Genomic DNA, 23,229 nt, shown 5'->3' with positions numbered 1-23,229 from the left:
ATGACAGAAGTCAGTGGTCAGTTTTCAAGGTCAGTAAATAGTGAGTGTAGAATTCGCTGAATTCTTCCGCAGTGCTGCTTTCTCGCCTGCACTCTTTCTTCACTCTCTCTTTCGGCGGAATTTCCTCGCACCTTTGTCACCATCTTTGGCCTTCTAATTGGCCAACTGAGAGCACTCGTATGTATTTGTCTGGGCCAAGTTGACCCACTTGAGTTATGGGGAAACCTATTAACACTTTTCACCTCCTCAGTTACCCTTTTATTTTCACAAGTGAGTTGTCATTACACAGATTCTTTTCTTTCTCGCCTTGTCGCAGCTTCCCTTTCTTTCTTTCTTTCTTTCTTTCTGTCTGTCTGTCTGTTTTTTTGTAATCTTTTCATTTATGGTCAGCGGGTGGAGTTAGAAAGGGGAAAGAGGTGGGAGGGGAAAGAAGAGGGGGCGCAACACTTAGCAAGTCAATCAATCATCATTGAGTTGACTGAGAAATTGCTAATAAATTGCAATTAGCGGGCAACACTTTCATATAGCAGGTAACCATAACAATGTGAAGAAATAAAAGCGAAAAGCACTTTCTTCGCCGCGTTCTCTCTGCCGCTTTCCGTTTCTTCTGCTTCCTCAGCTTCTTCTTCTCCTTCTTCTCCTTCTGCTTCGCCTTCTTTGACCGCCCACAACAACACTATACATATCGAATAACGATAAACAAATTAATTACACACTTAGCAAACAGAAACACCATCGCCATCGCCACAATCACCAGCAGCAGCAGCAGCAGCAGCAACGGCAGCAAAATGCAACATCAGCAGCAGCAACAACAGCAGCAACAACAGCAGCAGCAGCAACAGCAGCTGCAACAGCAACAACTACAGCAACAGCAACAACAACACAAGCAAGTGCGCTGCAGAAATCTACGAAGAAACGTAGAAATCGGTGCTAAGAAGATGTGGCTGCCGCTTATCATTTTCCTTTCACTGCAGGTGAGTTGAGCCGATGCAAATAATTGAAATCAATTGAAGCCATAAGCCGCAGACACAACGGCAGCTTAAAAAGATAACTCCCATTAGCAGCAGCCGGCTTAAGCATCGCTCACTTTCAGTGGCGTGCGTGGCGTTTCTTTAGAGGGGGATTTGTTCCGCTTTAGCTGAGCTTACGCTTTTAATAGGCTGCCATTTTGGAGACAGTTTTATAAAATATATATTCCATTTAGTTAATAACTAGTTCAGACGGTGATTATTATTATCTACGAGCAAAACCCCCTTTTCTGCGCCACTGCCACCCATCCTGCTCTCTCCGCCACGCCCCCTCTCCTTCTGTCTGCCTGTCGTCTGCCGCGACGTGTGCGTGTGGGTCCAAGTGTGCAAGTGTGCAAGTGTGCGAGTGTGCGAGTGAAAGAGCGCCTCTGCCGGAATGAAACGGAATGGAGAGGAACTGAACTGAATGGATTGGCATGGAATGGGTGGGAATGTGTGGGAATGTGCGGGAATGTGTGGGAATGGGTTGGATGGGACGTGTAATTGGCATGGCCTCGTTTCTCTGGCTTGTGCGAATGTTACATGTGCTGCTTTTAGTTCCTGGAACCAATCAGGAACATATGAGTATATGTGTATATATGTATATATCTATAAGATATCGCAGTGACCAGCGGGGAAAGTAACGGAAAATCGAGTAATTAGTGCGCGTAATGGAAAGGATACACATTGCAGATGCCATCTCTGGAATTTAGAAACTTAACGTAGCAAAGGCGGTGTTTTAATTAATTCTCAAAGATTGCTCCACTTCAGTTATGTAGACACATTTAGATGGACATTAGCAACTATTTGAGGCAACGTGCTTTATTATGATATTACACTATACAGTGTAGTTCTACACTCAAAACACCACGTCGATTTGCAGCATTCCTTTCTCTTTTTCGCCTTTTTGGCACATATTAATATTCCATGTGCATCCCATGTTGCCTAGGTAATAACCATGCCCCAATCCCCATTCCCGATTCCCCATCCCCCCGGACCGAATCACCTTTTGTCCAGCGTTCATAATGTTAGAAAGTTATTCTTTTTGGGGGGCGATGACACAATTTAGCCGGGCCAAAAAGCATAGGAAAACGAAGCATTTCCATTCCTTTAACGAGCGGCAGCATGTGGTGGTGGCAGCGTCATCTCCACTTTTCGCCTCCTTTTCGCTTTCATCTTGGGGTCGAGAAATGCTGCCAAACGGCCTGGCGTTCACCTTTGACCCTCCATCCTCCATCCTCTATCCTCCATCCCAACATGCTCCTCCATGCTGCTCCATGCCCAAGTGGTTGCCAAATTCCGATTCTCTGCTAATGTTTCACTTTCTCCCGATTTGGTGCGCTGCCAGGCAGACAAACAGCCTCTTCCCGAAATCCCCCTCAAAAAAAAAAAAAACAAAAATAAAAAAAAATAGCCTAGCATTGGTCGAGGTCAAGATTGGCAACAACAGCCGGTTTCTTCTGTCTCCTGTCTTCTGTCTTCCGTCTCTAGTCTTGAGTCTTAAGTCTTGAGTCTTGAGTCTTGAGTCTTTAGTCACATCATTAGTCTTCTCCATTTCGTATTACGTGGGGGACCGCAAAGGGGGGAGGATTTTGAGAAGGGGGGCCTATTGAGACTCACGACTTCCCACTGGCTTGGATGGGCAAACAGTGAAGCCCACTTGGCACACATTTCAATTAACGCAGTTCCCTCGAGATGATTAGTTTCTGCTTGAAGTCGCATATGAGTTGCTGAACGAAGCAGGCTACGTTTCAAGAAATATAACTAGGCAAATAGTTATAAGACCACAGCACTTGCTAGAATTTGAAATAATTGTATACAAAAGTCTAGGTTTTTATAACATTTTTTGGTTTATTTTTTGTCTGCGCGAATTGCTCGAGTTTGAGCATAGTTTTTTGGTATTCATGGCTTGGCGCTGCAGTCGCTCCAGATCACGTGCCTGCATGCAAATTTGAGTCTAGAATTTTGAGCAGTGGCTTTTGCTGAGTTCGTGGGCTACTTGTTTGCCATCGTAGCATCCGAGCATCTTGCCCCATCGAGCATTTACCATTTTACCATTTACTTACTTACTTACTTTTTGTCGTCAATTGTCTGCCGCGCTTGCCACATCACTTTCTACCAAACAGGATTGCTTCAGGATGCCGCCGTCTCAGCCGTTGCGACATCCCAACTTAAGACTACAAAAAAGTACAAAAAAAAAAAGGAAAAAAGATATATAAAAATCCAATACCTGAGATACTGAGACACTGAGACACTCGGATGCTCAGTTTTCTCAGCTTCCCAGTTGGCGGAGAAAGTTGTTTTCGGCGGCGGTGCGGCACAGATTTGGCCAAATGGGATGCAGCCTCGCCATCTTCGCTGGGCATCTTCATCATGGGATTGCCATGGGTATGGGTATGGGTTTGGGTATGGGTATGGGTATGGGTATGGGTATGAGTATCTTGGCCATGATCGCCATTTCCATGGCCATGGCCATCATCGTCCACCTGTCCGCAATTGCTCCAGTGTTTCCACCTCCTGCCGCTCTCTCATCTAATTGCCAAGATAGGCAGGGAAGTTGGCAACTTGGCAACTTTGCAACTTGGCGAGTTGGTAACTGAATCAGTCCAGTTGTCGGCGACAAGTACAAGATGGCCAAGCCATCGTCGTCGCGGATCAAGATGTTCCTCAATGGCCGGGCGAAATGAATAAATGAAGAAATGGTCACCCGGAACATGGCCACTGGCCACTGGCCACTGACCAATCCAATCTGGCAAGCGGCAAGTGAAGGACGCAAAAAGAAAGTAATGGAAAATTAATTAAGTTTATTAGCAGATCGCACAGTTGAACGCAAGCTGCGACATGGGAATCTTGATTAGAAAGGATGGATGGGTTGTATATAGAAGATGTTCAAACATTTTCAAGATGGTTTCAGCTGCAGAGAGAAAGGTTTACTTGTATGCTTATATACCTAACTAATTATCTAGATTGCTGTAGTCCCCAGTTCTATATATTTAATATTGACATTACTAGAAGAGCAGAGAAGTGAAGAGCTGTGGCTTCCCACCCATCCGGCATCTAATTTATCTGGATTGCATCTAATCTGTTAGCCGGCTACTATCGGGTACACATCACCATCATTCCAGCCCGGCATCTCCTGCTCCATGCTCAATCTGGGTCTTGAATGGTGTCTGGTGTCTTGGGCCGTCTTCCGTCTTCGGTCTTTGGGGCTGGGTCCGTGGCTCCATGCTCCATGGTCCATGGTCCATGGTCCCTGGTCTATGGTCCATGGTCTTTGGTCTTTTGTTTGTGTTGTCGTCTGGTCTGGTCTGGTCTGGTCTGGTCTGGCCCGGTCTGGTCTGGCCTGGCCTGGTCTGGTCTGGTTCTAGCCTTGACATCGCCTTTTAAGCCAGGCGGATCTCCATGGCAATTGGGTCGCCGCACGTTGCATGTGGCACAAGAAGAGTGGCTGGTTGGAAAACAGAAGACAGAAAACAGAAAACGGCAAACGGCAATCGGAAAACGGCAAACAGACGGCGGAAAAAAGCGAAATTGTTGCAGTGCCAGTGGTTTTTTCTCGTATTTTTCTCTTTCTCCACGGCTGCCAGTGGCTTTTTGCTGCCTTATGCAATTGAGTTGCATGCCGCATCCGCCTTGCAACCTGCCTACCCCACTTGCCACTTGCCCATTGCCACTTGCTGCTCTGCGCCCATTCCATTGGACATTCCCCAACTGAAATCAAACCGTTGTTCATCGCAATTTCCTATTCTCATCTTTTCACCCTCTCTTCAAATGGGGCTACAGGTCGCACTCGTCTGCGCGGACGATGTGGAGGTGGTGAAGGCGATTGCCGGCGGACCCGACGACGATCTGACCATCGCTCTTGGGGATCACGAGAACGAGCTGGACCAGATGGCCCAGGAATCGGAGCAGGAGCAGCAGGCCCAGGCGCAACAGCAGCAGCAGCAGCAACAGCAGCAACAACAGCAGCAGCAACAGCAGCAGCAGCATCAGCAGTTGCCGCAGATCCAGATGCAGTTGCCGCAATCGGTGCCCAAGGTGCAGGTGCACTACCAGCACAACATGCCGCAGCCGCCTCCAAATGTGGCACTCACCATGCGCAGTAAGTGCAAATAGCTAGTTATACAGCACATGCAGTAATTCACAAATTAAACTAATAGTTTATTAATATAAATTGAAATACTTGCATCTTGCTGCACCCACAGACAATCACCAGAACATCCCGCTGAGCTTTGGCCAGCCGTTCGGACCTCCTCCGCCACCGGGTGCCCAGTTCTACAAGGGACCACCGCCGCCGCAGCTGCAGCAGCGACCGCAGCCACCGCCGCAGTTGCAGTTGCAGGTGCAGCCGCAGCAGCAACAGCAGCAGCAGCAGCAACATACGCAGCAGCAGCAGCAGCAGGGTCAGCAGCAGCAGGTGCAGGTGCCCGACTTGAGTGTGGGCGGATCGAGCAACAATGAGATCTGGGCGGCACCGGTGCAGGACATGCCCAAGATTGTGTCGCTGGACGTGAAGTGCGAGAAGAACGGCATGAAGGTGTTCGTGCAGTTCGACAAGCCCTTCAATGGCATTGTGTTCTCCAAGGGCCACTACAGCAACATGAACTGCGTGCACCTGCCATCGGGATTGGGACGCAGCTCGGCGACCTTCGACATTGGACTGCATGAGTGCGGCACCGCCGGCAATACGGACAACTATGGCCAGGGCTATGGCCATGAGGCGGGCAGCACGGGAGCTGGTACCTATTTCGAGAACATTATCGTCATCCAGTACGATCCGCAGGTGCAGGAGGTGTGGGATCAGGCCAGGAAGCTGCGTTGCACGTGGCATGATCAGTACGAGAAGAGCGTCACCTTCCGTCCATTCCCGGTCGATATGCTGGATGTGGTGAGGGCCGATTTTGCTGGCGATAACGTTGGCTGCTGGATGCAGATACAGGTGGGCAAGGGTCCGTGGGCATCCGAGGTGTCTGGCCTGGTTAAGATCGGCCAGACGATGACCATGGTGCTGGCCATCAAGGATGACGACTCCAAGTTCGACATGCTGGTGCGGAATTGTGTGGCGCACGACGGCAAGAGGGCGCCCATCCAACTGGTGGACCAGCGTGGCTGTGTCACCCGACCCAAGCTCATGTCGCGCTTCACCAAGATCAAGAACTTTGGCGCCTCTGCGTCCGTGCTGTCCTATGCCCACTTCCAGGCCTTCAAGTTCCCCGACTCGATGGAGGTGCATTTCCAGTGCACCATCCAGATCTGTCGCTACCACTGTCCCGAGCAATGTTCGGCGGAAACGAACCTGCAGGATGTCCACCACCTGCAGGTGGGTCCAGAATCGCAGTACGGACCACCGCCGCAACTCCATGTGGATGCCTACCATGTGGCCAGCGCGATTGGCAAGCGGCGGGACGAGCGAAGGGTGCAGCGACGTGCCCGAGCGGTGGCCGAGCCGCAGGTGGGTCTGAACAGGATCATCAAGGTGGTCTCCTCCGGCGATCTGACCTTCGCCATCGACGAGCAGGCCGGCGGTAATGGTAGCACACCGAATGGCGCCAACTCCGGCGTGGATCGCAGTCCACAGACCATGGTATTTCCACTGCGCGAGGAGGGCCTGATCTGCATGACCACGCCGGGCTTTGCCATCACGCTCATCGTGCTGCTGGGCATCCTGGTGACGTCCTGCCTCACGTCCGCCGTGCTCTACGTTCGACTGCGTCCGTTCTCCTCGTTCGCCGGCAGCGCCAAGGAGCGCGCTGTGGCCTTCACGAATCCCCAGCTGGCACCGCTGCCCGTCATCCAGCTGCCCTCGCCGGCGGATCTGCAGGGAACGCTCTCCAAGAAGCGGGCGATGTCGTGAGCACGCCACCGACTGTGCGACTGAAACTAGTTCCACGGGCGGATTACCGATTGGCGGCGGCTGGGCAATGGCACTACTGATAGCTTCTATGGAATCAGGACAAATTGTTTTTTAAATCCGTTGTTAAAGTGCTCAAATTCTAGAATTCAAATTGAAATTGGCTTGGATCAATTGAATTATATTTTTGTGTTGGTAAAAAGGTTCGAATGCAAAGACACCGATTCGAAGAGTAACTGCCATTGGTGCCATCACTAGCTACTGCGTTTCGTCAGCGCTTCCGTTTCCGTTTCCGGTTCTAGGTACAGTTGTGTCTGCGTCTGCGGCTCTTAAATTTGTAGCGTACACTTCGTTAGCATAATTTTTGATACAAATCATTTAACATTAACTCAAGCCGTTTACTGGGTTCTCCTCCTCCTCCTCCTCTTCCACTTCCTCTACCTTTTCCACCTCCTTTTCCGCATTCATTTTCATTTCCGTTTCCTGCAAACTGTAGCTATAAACCCTATAACCCTGCTTCTATCACCTCCACATTCCCTTCTTGGTGGCAGTCCGATAATCGATTATTTTTGTTTTAGTGTAAGCCTAGGTTCTATTTCATGTAAAACGGTGCTAAGCCATGATCAGCCCACATCATACAACGTACATACATACATATATCCATCTGACAATCACTTGTAGCTTTCTTCAGCAGTTGAGCCGATACAATCCATTACTTAGAGTATTTCTCGTAAGACTCTCTTAAGACTTTGTAGACACGCCTACACGCATACACGCACATTTTGCACACAAACACATGCATAACAAATATACACTTGAATTAGTCACTAAATATTTTAAGCGCTTTAAGCCGTAGACTAAGCCGAATACTTCTGCGTCCCACTGTCAGAGATTTTCCCACACTTCCACACTCCTTCCCTTCACTTATATCAGTTAGTACGCCCTTGTAGTCCACTTATTTATTTGCATAATGATTTATGAATATCGCATACATACCCACATATATACCGCCTTATATATATCTTCGATTTTTTTTGTCTACTTTTGTAAGCCGAGCAAAGCGAGTGAGAAGATAAAAGTGTTCAATAAATTGTTTAGAATCCCTAAAATGTTTTCTTGTGATTTTGATTTTGCGGGAAGAGTGTACACTATTCTATGTGAGTATGCCGAAATCATCAAAGAGGACATATCAAGAGTACCGCAGAAATTTCCAGCAAATGTGTCTAAAAGTATGCTACAATATATTTAAAGTAAGGAAACTTTGGAGGCTGCATATTTCATTGCATACTTTTAGACACCTTGGCAAGTGGAAATGGTGTGTATTTAAAGCACCCTTTATTTTATAAAACTTCTAAAGAATTCCAAGAATGGCAGGTTCTTTATTTTTCATCTCAACTAGTCTTTATTCAATTGTCAATTTTTCAGTTACAAAATTTGCGCTTAAATTTTAATATGCATGCAAGGAGTTGCATTTTCTTTTGTTTATACTTGCAATGGAAAATGGTAGTCGGTTTTGTATGTGTGCGTCAGCAAGTCTGTGCTTTTATGAGTGTGTGTGTGTGTGAGTGTGAGAATGTACTAAATTTAACTAAAAATTCCCCTACATATGTTTTGGATTATGCCGATCGAAAAGAGCACACAAATGCCGAAAAAAAAACTAAACAAGTGTCCGAAACATAATAAAATTAAAAATTTCCATACCACGCGACTTATAGCTAAATCTCGTATGTATACTTTATAGATATAAATATATATATAAATAAATAAGTTCCCTTACGCCTAGTGGATGCGTTGCATAACATCCATCTCCTTAAACCTGGAGCACCTTTCCGGAGTCTTGATTTCATTTCGTTTGTGCATCTCTCTCTCTTTGTGTACTTTTCCATTATTTTTCTATGATTTTCTCTATGCAATTTTACGACTAAATGCACCCAAAAAACAAATTACAAAAAAAAAACGCGTTGAAAACATTCAGCACCGAATCGAGCAGTTTGAGTATTGCATTGTTGCCCGATCTCTGATATCTGATATCTGCACCATATATCTCTTTTCGTTTGAATCAGGATCCCGAACAAACAACCCAATAATACGTTCAAAAAAAAAACAATAATCATAATAAATAAATAATAATGGAAGGCATAGATGTGGGCAACGTGATTTGATTTTGCTTTTTGCTGGTTTCCACTTCGATTTTGAATTCGCTTTCGATTGCTATTCCGATTCCGATTCTGATTCTGATTCCGATTCTGATTGCGATCTATATCTTGATCCTGGGCGATCACTGGACCGTTTCATGTCCGGAACTCGGCTGCCTCACTTGTTGCTGCTGCTGCTGTTGCTGCTGCTGCTGCTGTTGCATGTGTCGCAGGCGGAAGAGTCGCAGGGTCATCCAGGAGGCCAGCGTTCCGGTCACCGGCATGGGCGTCTGCTTCTCCAGCGCCTCCTTTTGCAGCTGGTAGCGATATAGCAGCGAACCGGCCACGAGAGCGGACACGATCGTTGCCGAGATGACAACGATGAAGAGAATGCTAAAGCCGGGCACCGGCATGCATATGCCGTAGACGACCTCCTCGCTGATCTTGCCCTGGAACACGGTGACCGCCTCCTGTTTGGAGTCCGGCGAGAAGGCCAGATCCGCCTCGGATATAACATCGTACAGGCCGCTGACGCCCACGTCGGCACTGCGCACCTTGCGATCGGAAATGACCAACGAACGACGGCGACGGCTCTTGGAGGAATCGTTGCCGGCAGCTGCACCTGCTTCTCCTGTCAGCTTCTCCTCCGGCTGCGTCTTTTGCGCCTTCTCTGCCTCTTCCTCCTCCTTGTCCAAATCGATGTGATCTTCGCGGGGCTGCTTCAACGCCTCCGCCTGTGGCCTGTAGACGGGTCGTGGCACGTCCTCATCCTCAGGGCCATGTGGCTCCAGGGAACGGGGTCCCGCCATCGGTACACCCATGCGTTTCTGGGCCTCCAGCTGCCGGGGTCCGTGTGGGAACTTGCCGCTCTTCTTCAGGCCCAAGTATCGCTCGCCCTCGCCGCCTTCCATGTCCAAGTCGGCGAGATCTTCGTCGCCAAACAGATCCGAGAGATCCGCCTCCTCCTGTTCCTCGTGCACGGGACGCGGCTGCAGATTGACACTCTTCTCGTGACCATAATCGCCGCCAGCTGGCAATCCTGCGCCGCCCAGCGTTTGCTTGTGATCGTGGATGATGTCCTCGTAGAAGATGTCGTGATCTGGTCCCATTCCCATGCCCATGCCATGTTGCCCGCCCGGCGGCAGTGCCAGATCTCTGAGCAGATCGTTGCTGCTGCTGCCCATGGCATCCGAAATGTGCACATCCTTGCGCTCATTGGCATTGGTCAGTCCCAGGCCGAGACCCAGTCCGAGATTCTCGCCGGATCCACCGCCACCACCGGCCACGCCCGTGTTCTGGCAATGATCGAGGCAGCCGTGGCGGCAGATCTCCACCTTGCACTTGATGTGCACACTCAGCGCATCCGGGAACTTGAAGGCGTGGAAGAAGGCGTAGGTAATCACGGTGGCCCTCTCGTCGGGAGCACGGGCCTTCAGGAAGCGTGAGATCATCTTGGGTCGCAGCACGCAGCCAAACTCATCGGACAGGTTGATCACATGGCCAGATCCATCGGACGCCACGCAGGACTTCACACGCATATCGAATTCGCCTGGCAGAGAGATCGGGCATGGATTTCATTACTTAAAGCACTTGAAAGCGAGCACCCAACTTACCTCGATAATCGTTAATGGCCACCACCAGGGTCAAAGTGGAGCCGAGTGGCACAATGCCGCTTACTGGCGGCGCCCAGGGTCCCTTGCCATGCTGAATCTCCATCCAGCAGTCCACATTGTCACCTGCAAGATCAAATCAAAGTCTTAATCATAGATACTAGTCACTTTTTGTAAACTACTTACCGCGGAAATCGAGCTGGATAACATCGAGATCGGCAATCACCATCGGCGGCTTGGAGGCGGTCTTCTCGTAGTCATTGAACCACTCGCAGCGCAATCGCTTGGCCTCGTCCCAAACTTCCAGCAGATCCTTGTCGTACTGCACCACCACCTGGCATTCAAGGGAAATATCAGAGGATTATCAGAGGACTTTCTTCCTATAGAGTGGAGGCACTCCAAACACTCACCGTATTCTCGTAGAACTGGCCGTTGAGATCCGGCTTGGTGCCGCAGCGGGAGTACGAGATGCGGAAGGAGAAGAACGTTTTGCCCGACGAGGGCGGCACGTAGACGCAGCGCGGATCGCTGTGTTGTCCTTTGGGGATAATGATGTGGATAAGTTGAAGGATTTTATAGAACTTGCAGAGATGACTCACCTTTGGAGCTGACAATGCCCTCGAATGGGTGCGAGAAGGTGAGATGTACATCCATGTGATCCTTGCCGCACATCACCTCCAGTGAAACGATGTTGGGCATCCCGTCTGGCCGCTCCATGGGCCATAGTTCATTACCAGCTATGACTAAACTAAACTGTAATTGCAAATGTTTGTTAATTGTTTGTTAATTGTTTTTTAATTGTTTGTTAATTGTTTGTAGAGAAGTAAAGAAAACAAGTATGTAGTCATTGAAAGAATAGAAATACCCCTAAAAGCCATCTATGAATTGGCAGTTGTATAGACTTCAGCTATAACTTGATATTCCCGATCCCGATCCCGAAATTCAATGGCCAACCTTGTGGGTGGGCTCCTAACGGTTCCACCAGCACCTGGCACCCGACAAACGTGTTGCCAATAAAAACGAAACGGCAATCCAGTCTCTCCAGTCTTCGGGCTCTCCAGTCTTCGGTCTTCGGTGTCCAGTCTTCAGTTCCCCCTTCCGCCCCTCGCCACATTTCAATGGCCAATGAAGGCCAATCGAAATGGGAAAGCGAATTCCACTTGGCCTGCATCCGTTTGGCTTTCTGAGGGGGATCTAACTGGAACCTGTGCTCCCATGCTGCATGCTGCATGTTGCAGAGGGGCTTGTGGTTTTTGGGGAGGTAGTTGCACCTGACATTTGCATATTTGCATACCGATACCTGCCCCAAACTGCCTTGCCACATGCCGCATGCCGCATAGATCGGCTTCGATCAGCAAACTCAAATCGAGGGAAGTCTGTGCGCAGTCGCTGGCTCAAGGAATTTGCATTTTCCATGCCCCCTCCCCGCCGCCAGTAAAAGTTGCCTTACTGGATGAGTGGGTATAGGCTCGTATATATGGATATACATATATGTATATGTATATAACCTGGTATATAGCATCCGAGCTTAGCTGGTGCCACATTGTCTGACGGCGCCGCAATGGACGAGAATGGATCGCAGCCAGATCTTCCAGTTGCTGGTTACTGTATAAATTAGTTTATGCAAATGCGGTGTAATTGTTTTACATCTTGATCAAGCCAACGAATAGTTCGGCATCATATTTTACATCATATTTCCATTTTCATAAATCATTCAAATAAAATCACTGGCCACAGTGCGTATGCGTAATAGTCACACCGTTCGTATGCGTAATGGGCCCTATGAATATCATCTCGTTTTACAATAGCTTTGTCTTAAGTTTAACTATCTCTTGATTAACGTTTTACTTAGTTTGATACTATTTACATTTATTTGTATTTACATGCGACTTGAAAACTGCCTGCTATCAATGATGTTCCCTTACAAAAGCAAAGCAACCCACTTACTTACAATGATTTGCACTTTCCGAGCAAAGCAAGTACGTCATGTTTGGCTCTCAAACGCGAATTCTACATGGAACCTTAACTGAGCGCCACAACCGAGTGAGACGAGACAACGTGGTGCTCCGTCTTCGGAAGCCCCCAACCGATTGTGCTGATCCACAGTGAATTCCTCTCACACTCATTGTGCTTTCTGTTTATCATCAAGGGGGAGGGCTATTGCATGGGCCGTATGCTCGAAGTATGTTTCTAGAATGTGTTGTGGCTTTGTGCAGAATCACGCTTACGCTACAATTGAAAAACGCCGGCTGAATGATGACGAGAATGTTTTGGATTCGGGCCAAACAGAGACGAGTGGTGAAATACTACTTCTGCTCTCCCGATTTGAGTTCGGAACTGGTCGGTTCTGTGCGGCGATAACATGGTGTTCTATAAAAGCAAGTGGGTCAGCACTGAAAGAGCAGTTCTAGACCAGGTCGCGATCGCAAACCAACTGTATATAAATATCTATCAACTGTCTTCGGGCACGTAGTATAAACGAGTATAAACAAATAGCAAGTCAAACTATGGATCGCTGGCTAAATCGCGTTGCTGTTGTCACGGGCGCCAGTTCCGGAATCGGAGCTGCCTGCTGCAAGGATCTGGTGGCCAAGGGCATGGTAGTGGTGGGTCTGGCACGTCGCGAGGAGCGTCTGAAGGAGCTGAAGGATTCGCTGCCGGCGGAACAGGCCAGCCGTTTCCATGGACGCAAGTGCGATGTCAGCCAGGAGCAGGAGGTGATCGATGCCTTCGCCTGGATCGATGCCACCCTGGGTGGCGCCGATGTCCTGGTGAACAATGCTGGCATTGCTCGCATCGGAGTGGGCATCACCAGCGAGGGCAATGCCACCGATCTGCGTGCCATTCTGGACACCAATGTGCTGGGTGTTTCGTGGTGCACCCGCGAGGCATTCAAGTCCCAGCAGCGGCGCAATGTGAACGATGGCCACATCCTGATCGTCAACAGTGTGGCCGGACACCGGGTGATCAGCAGTCCTGGCCTAATCACGGGCATGTACTCGCCATCGAAGTTCGCCGTCACCGCTCTGACGGAGGTGCTGCGTCACGAGTTCCTCAACAGCAAGACCCAGACCAAGATCACGGTAAGTGGGCAGAGATTATCTGGGCTTTTGATCAACCCATCCTCATACATCCATTGTATATCTAATTTGTAGAGCATCAGTCCCGGTGCCGTGGACACGGAGATCATCGACAAGAAGGCCCTGGAGCATATGCCCGACTTTCCTTTGCTTCGCTCCGAGGATGTGGCCGATGCCATCAGCTACTGCATCGGCACCCCGCCAAGTGTCCAGATCCACGAGCTGACCATCAAGCCCGTTGGCGAAACCATCTAGGAACCATGCGAAGTAGCATATGAACTGCACATACTCATCTATATATCAAGAGATCTTAGCTTCTGAATTCTTTAAACTATTTCATCATAACCCATGAAATATATATGTATCCAAACATTATGTGATTAAAACCCTTCAGAAAACCCTTTCCTAACTTTAAATCTATTGTCTATATGCTGTACTCAAAACATTTGTTTATCAAACAACTTTGAATCCCTATCGCGACGATTCGGTGGATAAGATAAGGTTCTTTTTGTAGCTCACACTTGTTATGGTTTGAACATGACTTACTTTTACTGTTTACTCACCATTAAGTGTAAGATAAATATACAGCTACTAAACCTAAGGTCCCACAGTCGTGTAGGGCCTTTTTGTGGGCTCCACATGTTGGGGCTGTGGGCGTGGCGATCGGATCTGAAAATAAAAGCAAAATGTTATCAGTCCATCATATCAGTTCTGGGACTACCCCAATTATGTGTGTATTAGAGTTCAACTTTGGCAGCGTAAAATAGCAATACAAAAGGGGTATTAACTGGTTTTCTCTCTTCACCTCTTCTCTAATGGATTGCTTATTCAACACAACAATGTTAATTTCTGACATTCATATTATTTATCTTATTTCCCTACAATTTAAATAATGCTGAATTCATGTAGCACAGTGTTAGAAAGTAGAAATCAGCTGTTTCTCCACCCAAACAACAGAAATAATTGAAACGCTTTCACTGCACTGCGCGTGTGCTATTCTACGTCCATGCAGGCCAATCAACACTGTACCACATGTATTCAATTAATTGCACACTCTTAATTGATCTCATTTGCACAATAAACTGAGCGCTATGTGTTGCACTATAGTACATACATACTATATATATATGTATATGTATCTCTTAAGGAAAGCAATCGATTTAGAGGCACGAATTCGGTGGGCAGCTCGCAGGTTGAGGGAGCGAAAGTCGTGATCCGCAGTAAATGTGGCCATGAAAATTGCGGCAATTGCATTAAGAGATTGACTGATCCCCTGATCTCCTGATCCCATTGCAATCGCTTGCCCTGATGATGGTTGTAGGCAAGTAACCAGAATCGGGATAGTTTTAGGCTAACTTATTTCAAACTCAAACTCTATCGCAACGTTAAATGGAGTTGGAACGATTAACATCTTTAAGCCATTAAGTAGTCGTAGTAGTAGTAGTTAACTGGAGTCCAGTTTAACATAGATGGTATTGGGGAAAAGGCATCTAAATGAGCAGCCCGTTTATTGAACCTTCCGATTGAATTGTAGTATCCCTAAGCGAATTCCACCTGACTTAATTACACAGCCCAGTTCACAGACGTTCTTCCCATCGAGTTCCTTGCCTTTCTGCTCCTTTTCCCATGAAATTCCCAAATTGTTCATTTCTTTTTTTTGTGGGGCGGCGCAAGAACACAGAGTGGGCGCGGTCACATCGTCATCATCATCATCGTTGTCGTCCGCCGAACGATTCGTATGTTAAATATCAATTGTTAAAGACCCTTACCCTCAAGGTTCTTTCGGTTCCTTGGGTTCTTTTGGGTGCTTTGGGTTCCTTGGGTGCTTTGGCTTCTTTTTTCCATTTTCTGGAGCTCGTCGAAGGAGCCCGTTGGGGTAATAAAGATGTCGATGCTCGTCATTAGCGCGCTGTCCGTATCCGGGGCCAGATCGCACTTAACCTGACGCCCCCGGCCAATGCACCAGTGCACCAGTGGACCAATGGACCATTGGACCATTGGACCAGTATGCCATTGAACCATTGGCCAAATGGCCAAATGGATCGGCCGAAAATTGCCCGACTACGTGAAATGGCCGCAAATGTGAGGCTGTGAGGCTGCGGCCGCGACCACGAAAAGAAGCCATAAACAAATTGAAATTTAATAAACGGCCGGGCGGCCAATTTCGCCCGGACCTGATCCTCGAACCCGAACCCGAACTTGGAACTTGCAACCTGCCGATCGCCATCGACTCTGATCCATTCGATCACGGGACCCCCGGGGGCGTCATTTCAACATTGCAAATTGAGGTGCCTGAGATCGATGTCGATGAAAATGGAAATGGAGGTGGAGATGGAGATCGAGTTGGAGTTGATGTTGAAGTTGGAGCTGGAGCCGCAGGAGGAGTTGGAGGTAACTCCACTCCACTGGTCGTGAGTCATGTGGCGGGGGAAAAATCCGCTTGGTGACCCACTGCAGCATTATGTGTTAAATGTCAAACTAAATTATTGAGACAAGAAAAGCCTAGATATAACAACTAAGACCACTTTCAGACCAAACATCTTATTTCAGTGCACTTTTGCCACAAAGTATTTTGTTAAATTATTCAAAACTTTATAGAACTGTCCCGTTTCGCCGTTGACAACTATTTATAGAACCTTTTTAAGCGGCGAGAACCATTAAGTGGCATTAATTGCCATTAGAAAATTGCCGAAAATTTCACTGCAAACTTTCCAATTTGTTCAATTTATTCGCACACAGTGGCGGATAATTAAATTCGACAAATATTTACCCGGTCGCTCGATTGTGCGTTGGCTGCACTTTCCCTGTTCACCAGATCGACCAGCAATTAAGGAGACGCCGGCAATCAATCAATCAATCAGATAGCCAGTAAGTCAGTACGTCAGTTCGTCAGTTAGTCAGTTGGTCAAGCCCACAGTGCACAGATCACAGATCCATAGAGCAATAATAATAATAAAATCCCATTTCTTGTCTGCTTTTCATTGTGCGATTCGTGCGCCCACTTTTACCCAGATGCGCGGCTATAAAACAGGTGAAAATGAAATTGGAAACAAAGCGAATTTCGTATCCATGGATTCGAGATACCGAATGCGAGATTCGAATGCACGAAAAGATGATGGACAAGCCTCCGAATGAAGCGAAAAAATGCGGTCACTGGAGAATCTCGCGCAGAACTGTAAATAAAAAGAAGCAAACTGAAAGATAATAAAAAAAAAAAAAGAATAAAAAAAACCCCAACGGTAAACGGTGAACAGCCGATATGCTTATTTGTCTTTAACTCGGAGCCAATTAATTTCTCTCCACTTGTTTATTGTTTTTTCTCCTCTTTTATCTAGCGAGTGAAGAGTGAAAACTGTTCGGATTTGAGCCCAAAAATTGCCAAGTAGCGCCCAAATAGAAAAAAAAAAAGAAAAGAAAAAAAAACTCCAGACTGCGGCTAGACTAACTGTAACTCAGGTGCTAATTTGCATGAGCGCCGACAGAGGGCGTCCAATTAAGACTTCTTACCCGGAGGCACTGATGGGTGGTATCTACGGATCTGTGGAACTTGACTCTCTTCAGCGCACTGAATTATGGATTAGATTGCGGATTGGGAACTTAACTGTGTGCATGCTCAATGTCTCTTTAAGCAGAAGTATCCGATATGCATATTTTGACACATCCATACGATATATGTAGTTAAAACAAGGCTGTTTTTTCCATTTCTTTTTTTTTTTTTTTTGGTTTTAGGACAGAAATGTAGCACCTTTCCCAGCGCTGGGATGTTCGCCACTTGGGGACATGACGAGCAACCCGACTAACTAACTAACTAACTGCCAAGCTAACTAACTAACTAAGCCAAAGAAAGTGCGATGGAGCTCTTTGGCCGCGTGTTGCACGCTCTAGTGGCGCTTAATTAATGACGCCGCCGATAGTGGTGCTTCTTCTTCTCTTCGTCTTCTTCTGCTGCTGCCGCTGGCGTTGCAATTAACAGTACCGCACTTGCAACACGCGGGGGGCAGAAACAGAAGCAGAAGCAGGGGCAGAGCGGAAGAGTGGAAAAGTAGAAGTTAACTCGACACGCTCTGTGAATTGGGCCCCCTAAAACTAACAACTATCTGCCAAAAAAAAAAGAAATAACTAAATAAATAAAACATAAAGAAACACTACAATAGATACGATCCAATAGATACGATTCGATGCGATCCATTTGTTGACTCATTAACTATGCATCAAGTCGTCGAGGCGAACGAACATGAATCAAAAACGAATCAAAATCGAATCAAAACGAAATCGAAATCGATGTCGAATAGAAATTGTCGCATCAAAAGGCGATCATCAATGCCGAACTTTGCTTACGGTTACCACCAGTTTTCACTTTTCTTGTGGAAATGGAAATGCCAGTGGAAATGGAAGTGGAAATGGAGTTGCAGTTGGATCCGAGTTGGAAATGCCGATGGCGCCGACCACTTTCGAATCGAATAACGGTCTGTGCAAAAAGCAAACGGTAAATCACCTGCCCATGCTTCATTTCAGCTTAGATATAGATATAAACGTATCTTTTGGTTGGCTTATTTTTTGATGAGATACATAGCAGCAGCACGTATTTTTAGCTTACCATGCCCCAGTGAAAAGCACAATAATCAAGCGCACGATAATGATAATGATGCTTTGGTTTGGCTATGGGAAAAGCTAAAAGCCGAAATCAAAATACATTTTTAAATGGTTCACTTTCTTTTAATTAAACTGGTTACAAACCAGCTAGCCACCTCCGACTTAGCCACCTTTATTTTTTCGAGCAAGTTTGTCCACTTTTGGCAACAGTTTTTCATTTTTCCATTTTTCCATTATTTTTTTTGTTGTTTTTCGGGGGCGCATTCAGCGTCCACGTCCAACATCGCCAAATGCAATTTTATTCGGTTTAATTAGGCTGGTACGAAAAGCCGGCTCAGCAATTTAAGCTGATCCATAAAGATGGCCAATTTGGCGAACGTAAGTTTTCCCAACAAGCTGTGAACAGTCCAAACTTAATAGCTGCAGAATATTAAATTTGTGAGCCTCTCCACACACGAAGAACGAAGAAGGCAACAATTTGCCACTAAATCTCATGGCAGAGAGCAGTGAGGGAAGTGAGGCGACAGTGAAGATGACATCGTTTCCCAGTTGTTTCCCAGTTGTTGCAGCAGTTGTCAACAGCTATTCTGCAGCTGGAAAACGTTCAAATGGCGCTGGCAAAGACCGAGAACGTGTCAAATGGCCCCTGACTCCATTCCGCACCATTCCATGGCAGACTACAGCGTACTGTGGCATAAAAATCCCTCCTCCTCCGACAGTTGCAGTTGCCATTCAAATTTGGGCCAGGCCCAGAGTCTGGGAACCATGGCTTCAGCTTGAAGAGCCATTTGCGAAACACCGAAAACCGACCTCCTCCCCGCCGCCGCCGCCTTCTCCTTCGTTTTCACTCGTTGCAGCGAAACTTTTGTTTGGCAGTCTGTTGTCAACATGACAACTGCCAACTGAGAGCTCGCTCATCCTCCATCAGCATCCATCAGACTCCCACTCGGAATCCCACTCCCCCCTATCCGCATCCCCCACTGCCACCAGAGTCAAGTGCAAACAATGCTCTTCGGATTCGAATTCAAGAGAATGGGGCACGGCGTGCGGATTGGGGGTGCTTGCAGCTGGAGCTGGAGCTGGTAGCGTTGGGGCAAGACCGTCTCGACGGCACAGCCAAGCCCAGTCAGCCACCTAGCCACCTTGCCACCTAGCCATCCAGCTGCTTATCATCGGATGCACAGACGAAAAGCTAACATCTTTATTGGGCATGTTTATGCCAGAGAGTGTTCAAGAGCTGCTCGATGCGCTGTGCCCTTGGGTCACTTGGCACTCTGCGCTTGAAGAGGACTCGACTCGAGGTCTTTAAATATGTACACTCATGGCCCGCACTGTTGTGGCTTTTGCTTTGAGGCCAACCCAGAGTGGCTTCGACTTTGAGGAGCGATTCTGCGGCATGTTCACACCTTAATAGCCAATTTAACTCCGTCTTTCGATTTTCCGCCTGAAAGTAATCTGCTATTAGGCCGGCACTTTGCAAGTTATGGCTTAAATATGGGTTGCCACACCTCGTTGGGCTCGTAATTAAGTCCCCAATCGACTGGCATTCAAAATTGGAAATTTAAATTTTTGTGCCATTTTTGCAAATTTTGATGATGTTACCCCTTACCAAAAATGTGAAAATGTACGCAAAAATTTATTATTTCTTTGGATATATTACCATTTTTAGTCTAGTTATGATAAAAATTTTGATAAAAAGTTGTTTTTTGAAATAATGAAATGTTATATATCGATGAGCTCGTTAGTGAATTTCCATTCGAACTGTTTTTCAAAATGAGAATTCTATTTTGCAAATTTCAGAAGGGCTAACAACTCCTTAGCAAAATGCATTTTTTAGCCATTTTGATATTTTAAATGTTCCCAAGTGTTTAAGAGATCTAAACATGATGGATCGATCAGTACTCTCACTTTTCTAACCGTTTGGCTGGGTCATAGATGCACTAGAGGCCGAAATGTGCCACGAAAAGTTTCCATTTCATTATGGAATGTTTGTAGAAAGGCGAAGAACAGTTAGACGACGAGACGCCGGCATCTCAAATCTCCCTCTCCATCCCCCCCTCCCAATCTACATATCTTGCAGTGTCCGAAGTATCTTTGATGTTGGCTGAATACAAATTAACATTCTGTGAAAGAAGAAAAGACTTGTCGACAAGGTTTTATCTCGTATCCGCATCTGCATACTGTACACGTCTGTGTATCTGTATCTGTATCTATGTATCTATGTATCTATGTATCTACTGTTACTACGATGTATCTGCGAATGTGGATATGGTATATGGATGTGAAAGAGAACACTGGGAACAGAATTTACTGGGTCGATCGCGGCAGCAGCTCATAAATTATGCGTCATCGATGAGACGAGTCGAGACGAGACTCGGCAACAATGAATGAAGAAACGAAGGGGCAGACCTTGCAACGAAAAGTGTTTGGCGGGTGGTGAGGGGGGAGAGGGGATAAAGCCGCTTAGGGTCCCACCAATAATGGTTAAAGCCAATCATTTGAGGCCAAACAAAGAGATAGGCCAGCGTGGAGATAGTTGCCGTTGTCCGATACCGATTCCAATAGCGATCCCAATGCCGATGCTGATGCTGATGCTGATGCCGATGCCGATGCGAATGCGACAACGAGACTTGCAACTGGCTGGTTGCAACTTGGCGTTGCATTTATGGCCAAGTCGCGTGTTTGTTTGCCGCTCTGGCCGCTGCCAATCTGGCCTCCTGGAATTGAGTTTATTGTGCCACAGCGGCGTGCTTTGGATTGTCGCATCAGCTTAATTAGAATTCGAAGTAGTTAACGGTGCATTTAATGCGCTCCAAAACGGATCAAATGCATTTGCACCGCTACCACCACTCACTTCTCCATCTACTTGGCCCCGTATCTGCGCGTAGATCTGTTCTATTTATCTGCTCTCTGCGGCAGACAAACTCGCAGACTAATGAACCAAGTGCCAAGTGACGAAAGTTGTCATAACATTTAATGGTGGCAATGTGGTCAGCAAAAGGTGTCAAAACAGTATGTTAATAAACTTGCTTTTGCCACACTTATCCCCGTGTTATCTGTCTGGCTTGTATCGACCATTGTCGATGCAATTAATTAATTAATTACTTAATAAGTCGATAGGGTGCGTTGAATTGGAGGTTATTACTTTGCATCCTTCGATTTAGGAATATCCAACAATGCAAATTAATGGCCCGATTAAATACTTAAACCATTTCTATATGTAATCCTTGGAAGAGCAAGCTAATCTAACTTTATAAAGCTTATACTTTAGATGTTACAAGTTATCAATATAAGCTATTTTACCCACAAAGTTTGTAGCTCCAATGAAAGATAGTACGTAGCCGAGTAATGATTGCAACTTACCGATAAAGAGTAATCTTTCCGAAGGTCAGGACACAGCTGAGTGTGATGCAGCTGCTCTGGACTCCTTATATTTCCGTGCTGTTGTGAAATCCCGTCTCTGCGTTTGGCAAATGCATTGAAATGTGAGTGAGGCACGAACCAAAAAAAAAATAGGCAAAATGGAGTGGTATAAATATGTACGCAGCAGAGGAGCAGAGGAGCACAGAAGTGAAATCGGAACAGAACAGAACAGAACGGACCAAACCGAACCGAACCGAACCGGACCGCCAAACACGTAACGCAAATAAAGAGGAATCATCATGGTCATCAAAGACCTTTCAGTCCCAGAGAACCGAGAGAAGACCGTGCTCATGGCGACTGATTGATGATTAGTTGCCATTTGACAGGTGTATGCGAGTTGTGTGGGGGCAGGGGCACAGGGGGACAGGTGGACAGGGGGCGGAGAATTGAGGGGGGTTTTGTGGTTCGGTCAATAAATAGTGCACCTGCTGGGCGTGTGGGAATATGATCCGACAGATGATGTTGCTGTTTTTTTCGTTTTATGGGACTCTAACTCTTCGCGTCTCGTCTTCGTGGTACGTGTGATTGTTATGACTATTATTATGTATGATTGTTATATTTTCCACACGGGAAAAGCTTTGGAAAGTGCCAGCCGCCAAGGCGCAGTGCATGCAACACCTTTGATTTTGATTTCGATTCTGGCCAGGCTGAGAAGACAATCTGCCAGCAGAGGCAAGAGGTGCAGCAGCAGCAACAGCAGCAGAAGAATCAGTGGCAGGCAGAAGACGAGAGGACGAGGGGCGGCGCACAAGAAGCGGAGGCAACAAGCTAGCCGCATTTGTGCTAATTGGGAAAATTAGAAAGCATGAAATGCTCGGCTGCATTTGCTGTCTAGCTGGTTAATCGGCTCCACTGGCAGTGCAAGAAGTCGGGGCAGAAGATGCTGGAAAGGCAAAGATTGGATGTTTCACAGAACTCAGGCCATGCTATTGGGTCTGCAGTAAGAGATCTAAGAAGAAGCCTAAGAAGCAGAAATGGCAGATGCCAAAATAAAGTCTCCACAGGAAGCAGAAGAAGTAGACTAAGATGTTGGCAAGCCATAGACTTGGCTCCGCGAAAGGAATAAAATAAGTTGCTGCTTAAGTTGCATATCGTGGATATTTCACACAACTCGAAATGCAAATTGGTAATATGGCAAAAACAAAAAAAATAACAAAAAAATAATTTGCTTTTGGATGGAAGAAACACTCACTTCGCGGGGACGTTTCTTCTCAACTCTCTGCTCGTTCTTTCTCTTTCTCGGTGTCTTGCTAAGCTTAAGCAAGTTAACGGTAACAGGCAGTGGCAACAATAACAACAATAAAAAAAAAATTGCACTAACACTTGTAAGCACTTCGGATGGTGTTACTTATTTGATTTTCTATTATATTCGAAATTTCTATATATTTGAGCAACTTTTGTTGTGCGGGGACTGGAAAAGCGCACACAGGGCACCGGATCACGGATCACGATCACCGATCACGACCGTTAGCAGCAGCAGCACGTGTGGACTCGGCGAGCGACGAACGCGAAATACGCAAGCCAGCCAGG

At 46.9% G+C, this 23,229-nt stretch overlaps 3 protein-coding genes across 3 annotated transcripts; 2 read left to right on the top strand and 1 right to left on the bottom strand.

Annotated features, from left to right (window-relative positions):
* Positions 1–6,861, top strand: LOC122624224. The gene is made up of 4 exons (XM_043803701.1): positions 1–9; positions 867–974; positions 4,791–5,109; positions 5,213–6,861. Exons 1-4 carry the CDS (start codon positions 1–3, stop codon positions 6,859–6,861), a joined length of 2,085 nt encoding a protein of 694 aa, XP_043659636.1.
* Positions 6,862–9,136: 2,275 nt separating this feature from the next.
* On the bottom strand, positions 9,137–14,324 carry LOC122624018. The gene is made up of 6 exons (XM_043803438.1): positions 14,247–14,324; positions 11,203–11,356; positions 11,014–11,141; positions 10,790–10,937; positions 10,607–10,729; positions 9,137–10,542 (listed from the first exon to the last, which is right to left on the bottom strand). The coding sequence occupies exons 1-6, from the start codon at positions 14,322–14,324 to the stop codon at positions 9,137–9,139; spliced, it is 2,037 nt and encodes a 678-aa protein (XP_043659373.1).
* LOC122624019 (farnesol dehydrogenase) lies at positions 13,025–14,099 on the top strand. Its single transcript, XM_043803439.1, has 2 exons — positions 13,025–13,686; positions 13,759–14,099. The coding sequence occupies exons 1-2, from the start codon at positions 13,111–13,113 to the stop codon at positions 13,936–13,938; spliced, it is 756 nt and encodes a 251-aa protein (XP_043659374.1). The 5' UTR covers positions 13,025–13,110; the 3' UTR covers positions 13,939–14,099.
* Positions 14,325–23,229: the final 8,905 nt, after the last annotated feature.

Source organism: Drosophila teissieri, chromosome X (genome assembly GCF_016746235.2).
Source record: "Drosophila teissieri strain GT53w chromosome X, Prin_Dtei_1.1, whole genome shotgun sequence".
In the NCBI taxonomy this organism is placed as follows: domain Eukaryota; kingdom Metazoa; phylum Arthropoda; class Insecta; order Diptera; family Drosophilidae; genus Drosophila; species Drosophila teissieri.
The sequence above is the reverse complement of the archived record's forward strand: the minus strand, read 5'-3'. Positions and strand labels throughout refer to the sequence as shown.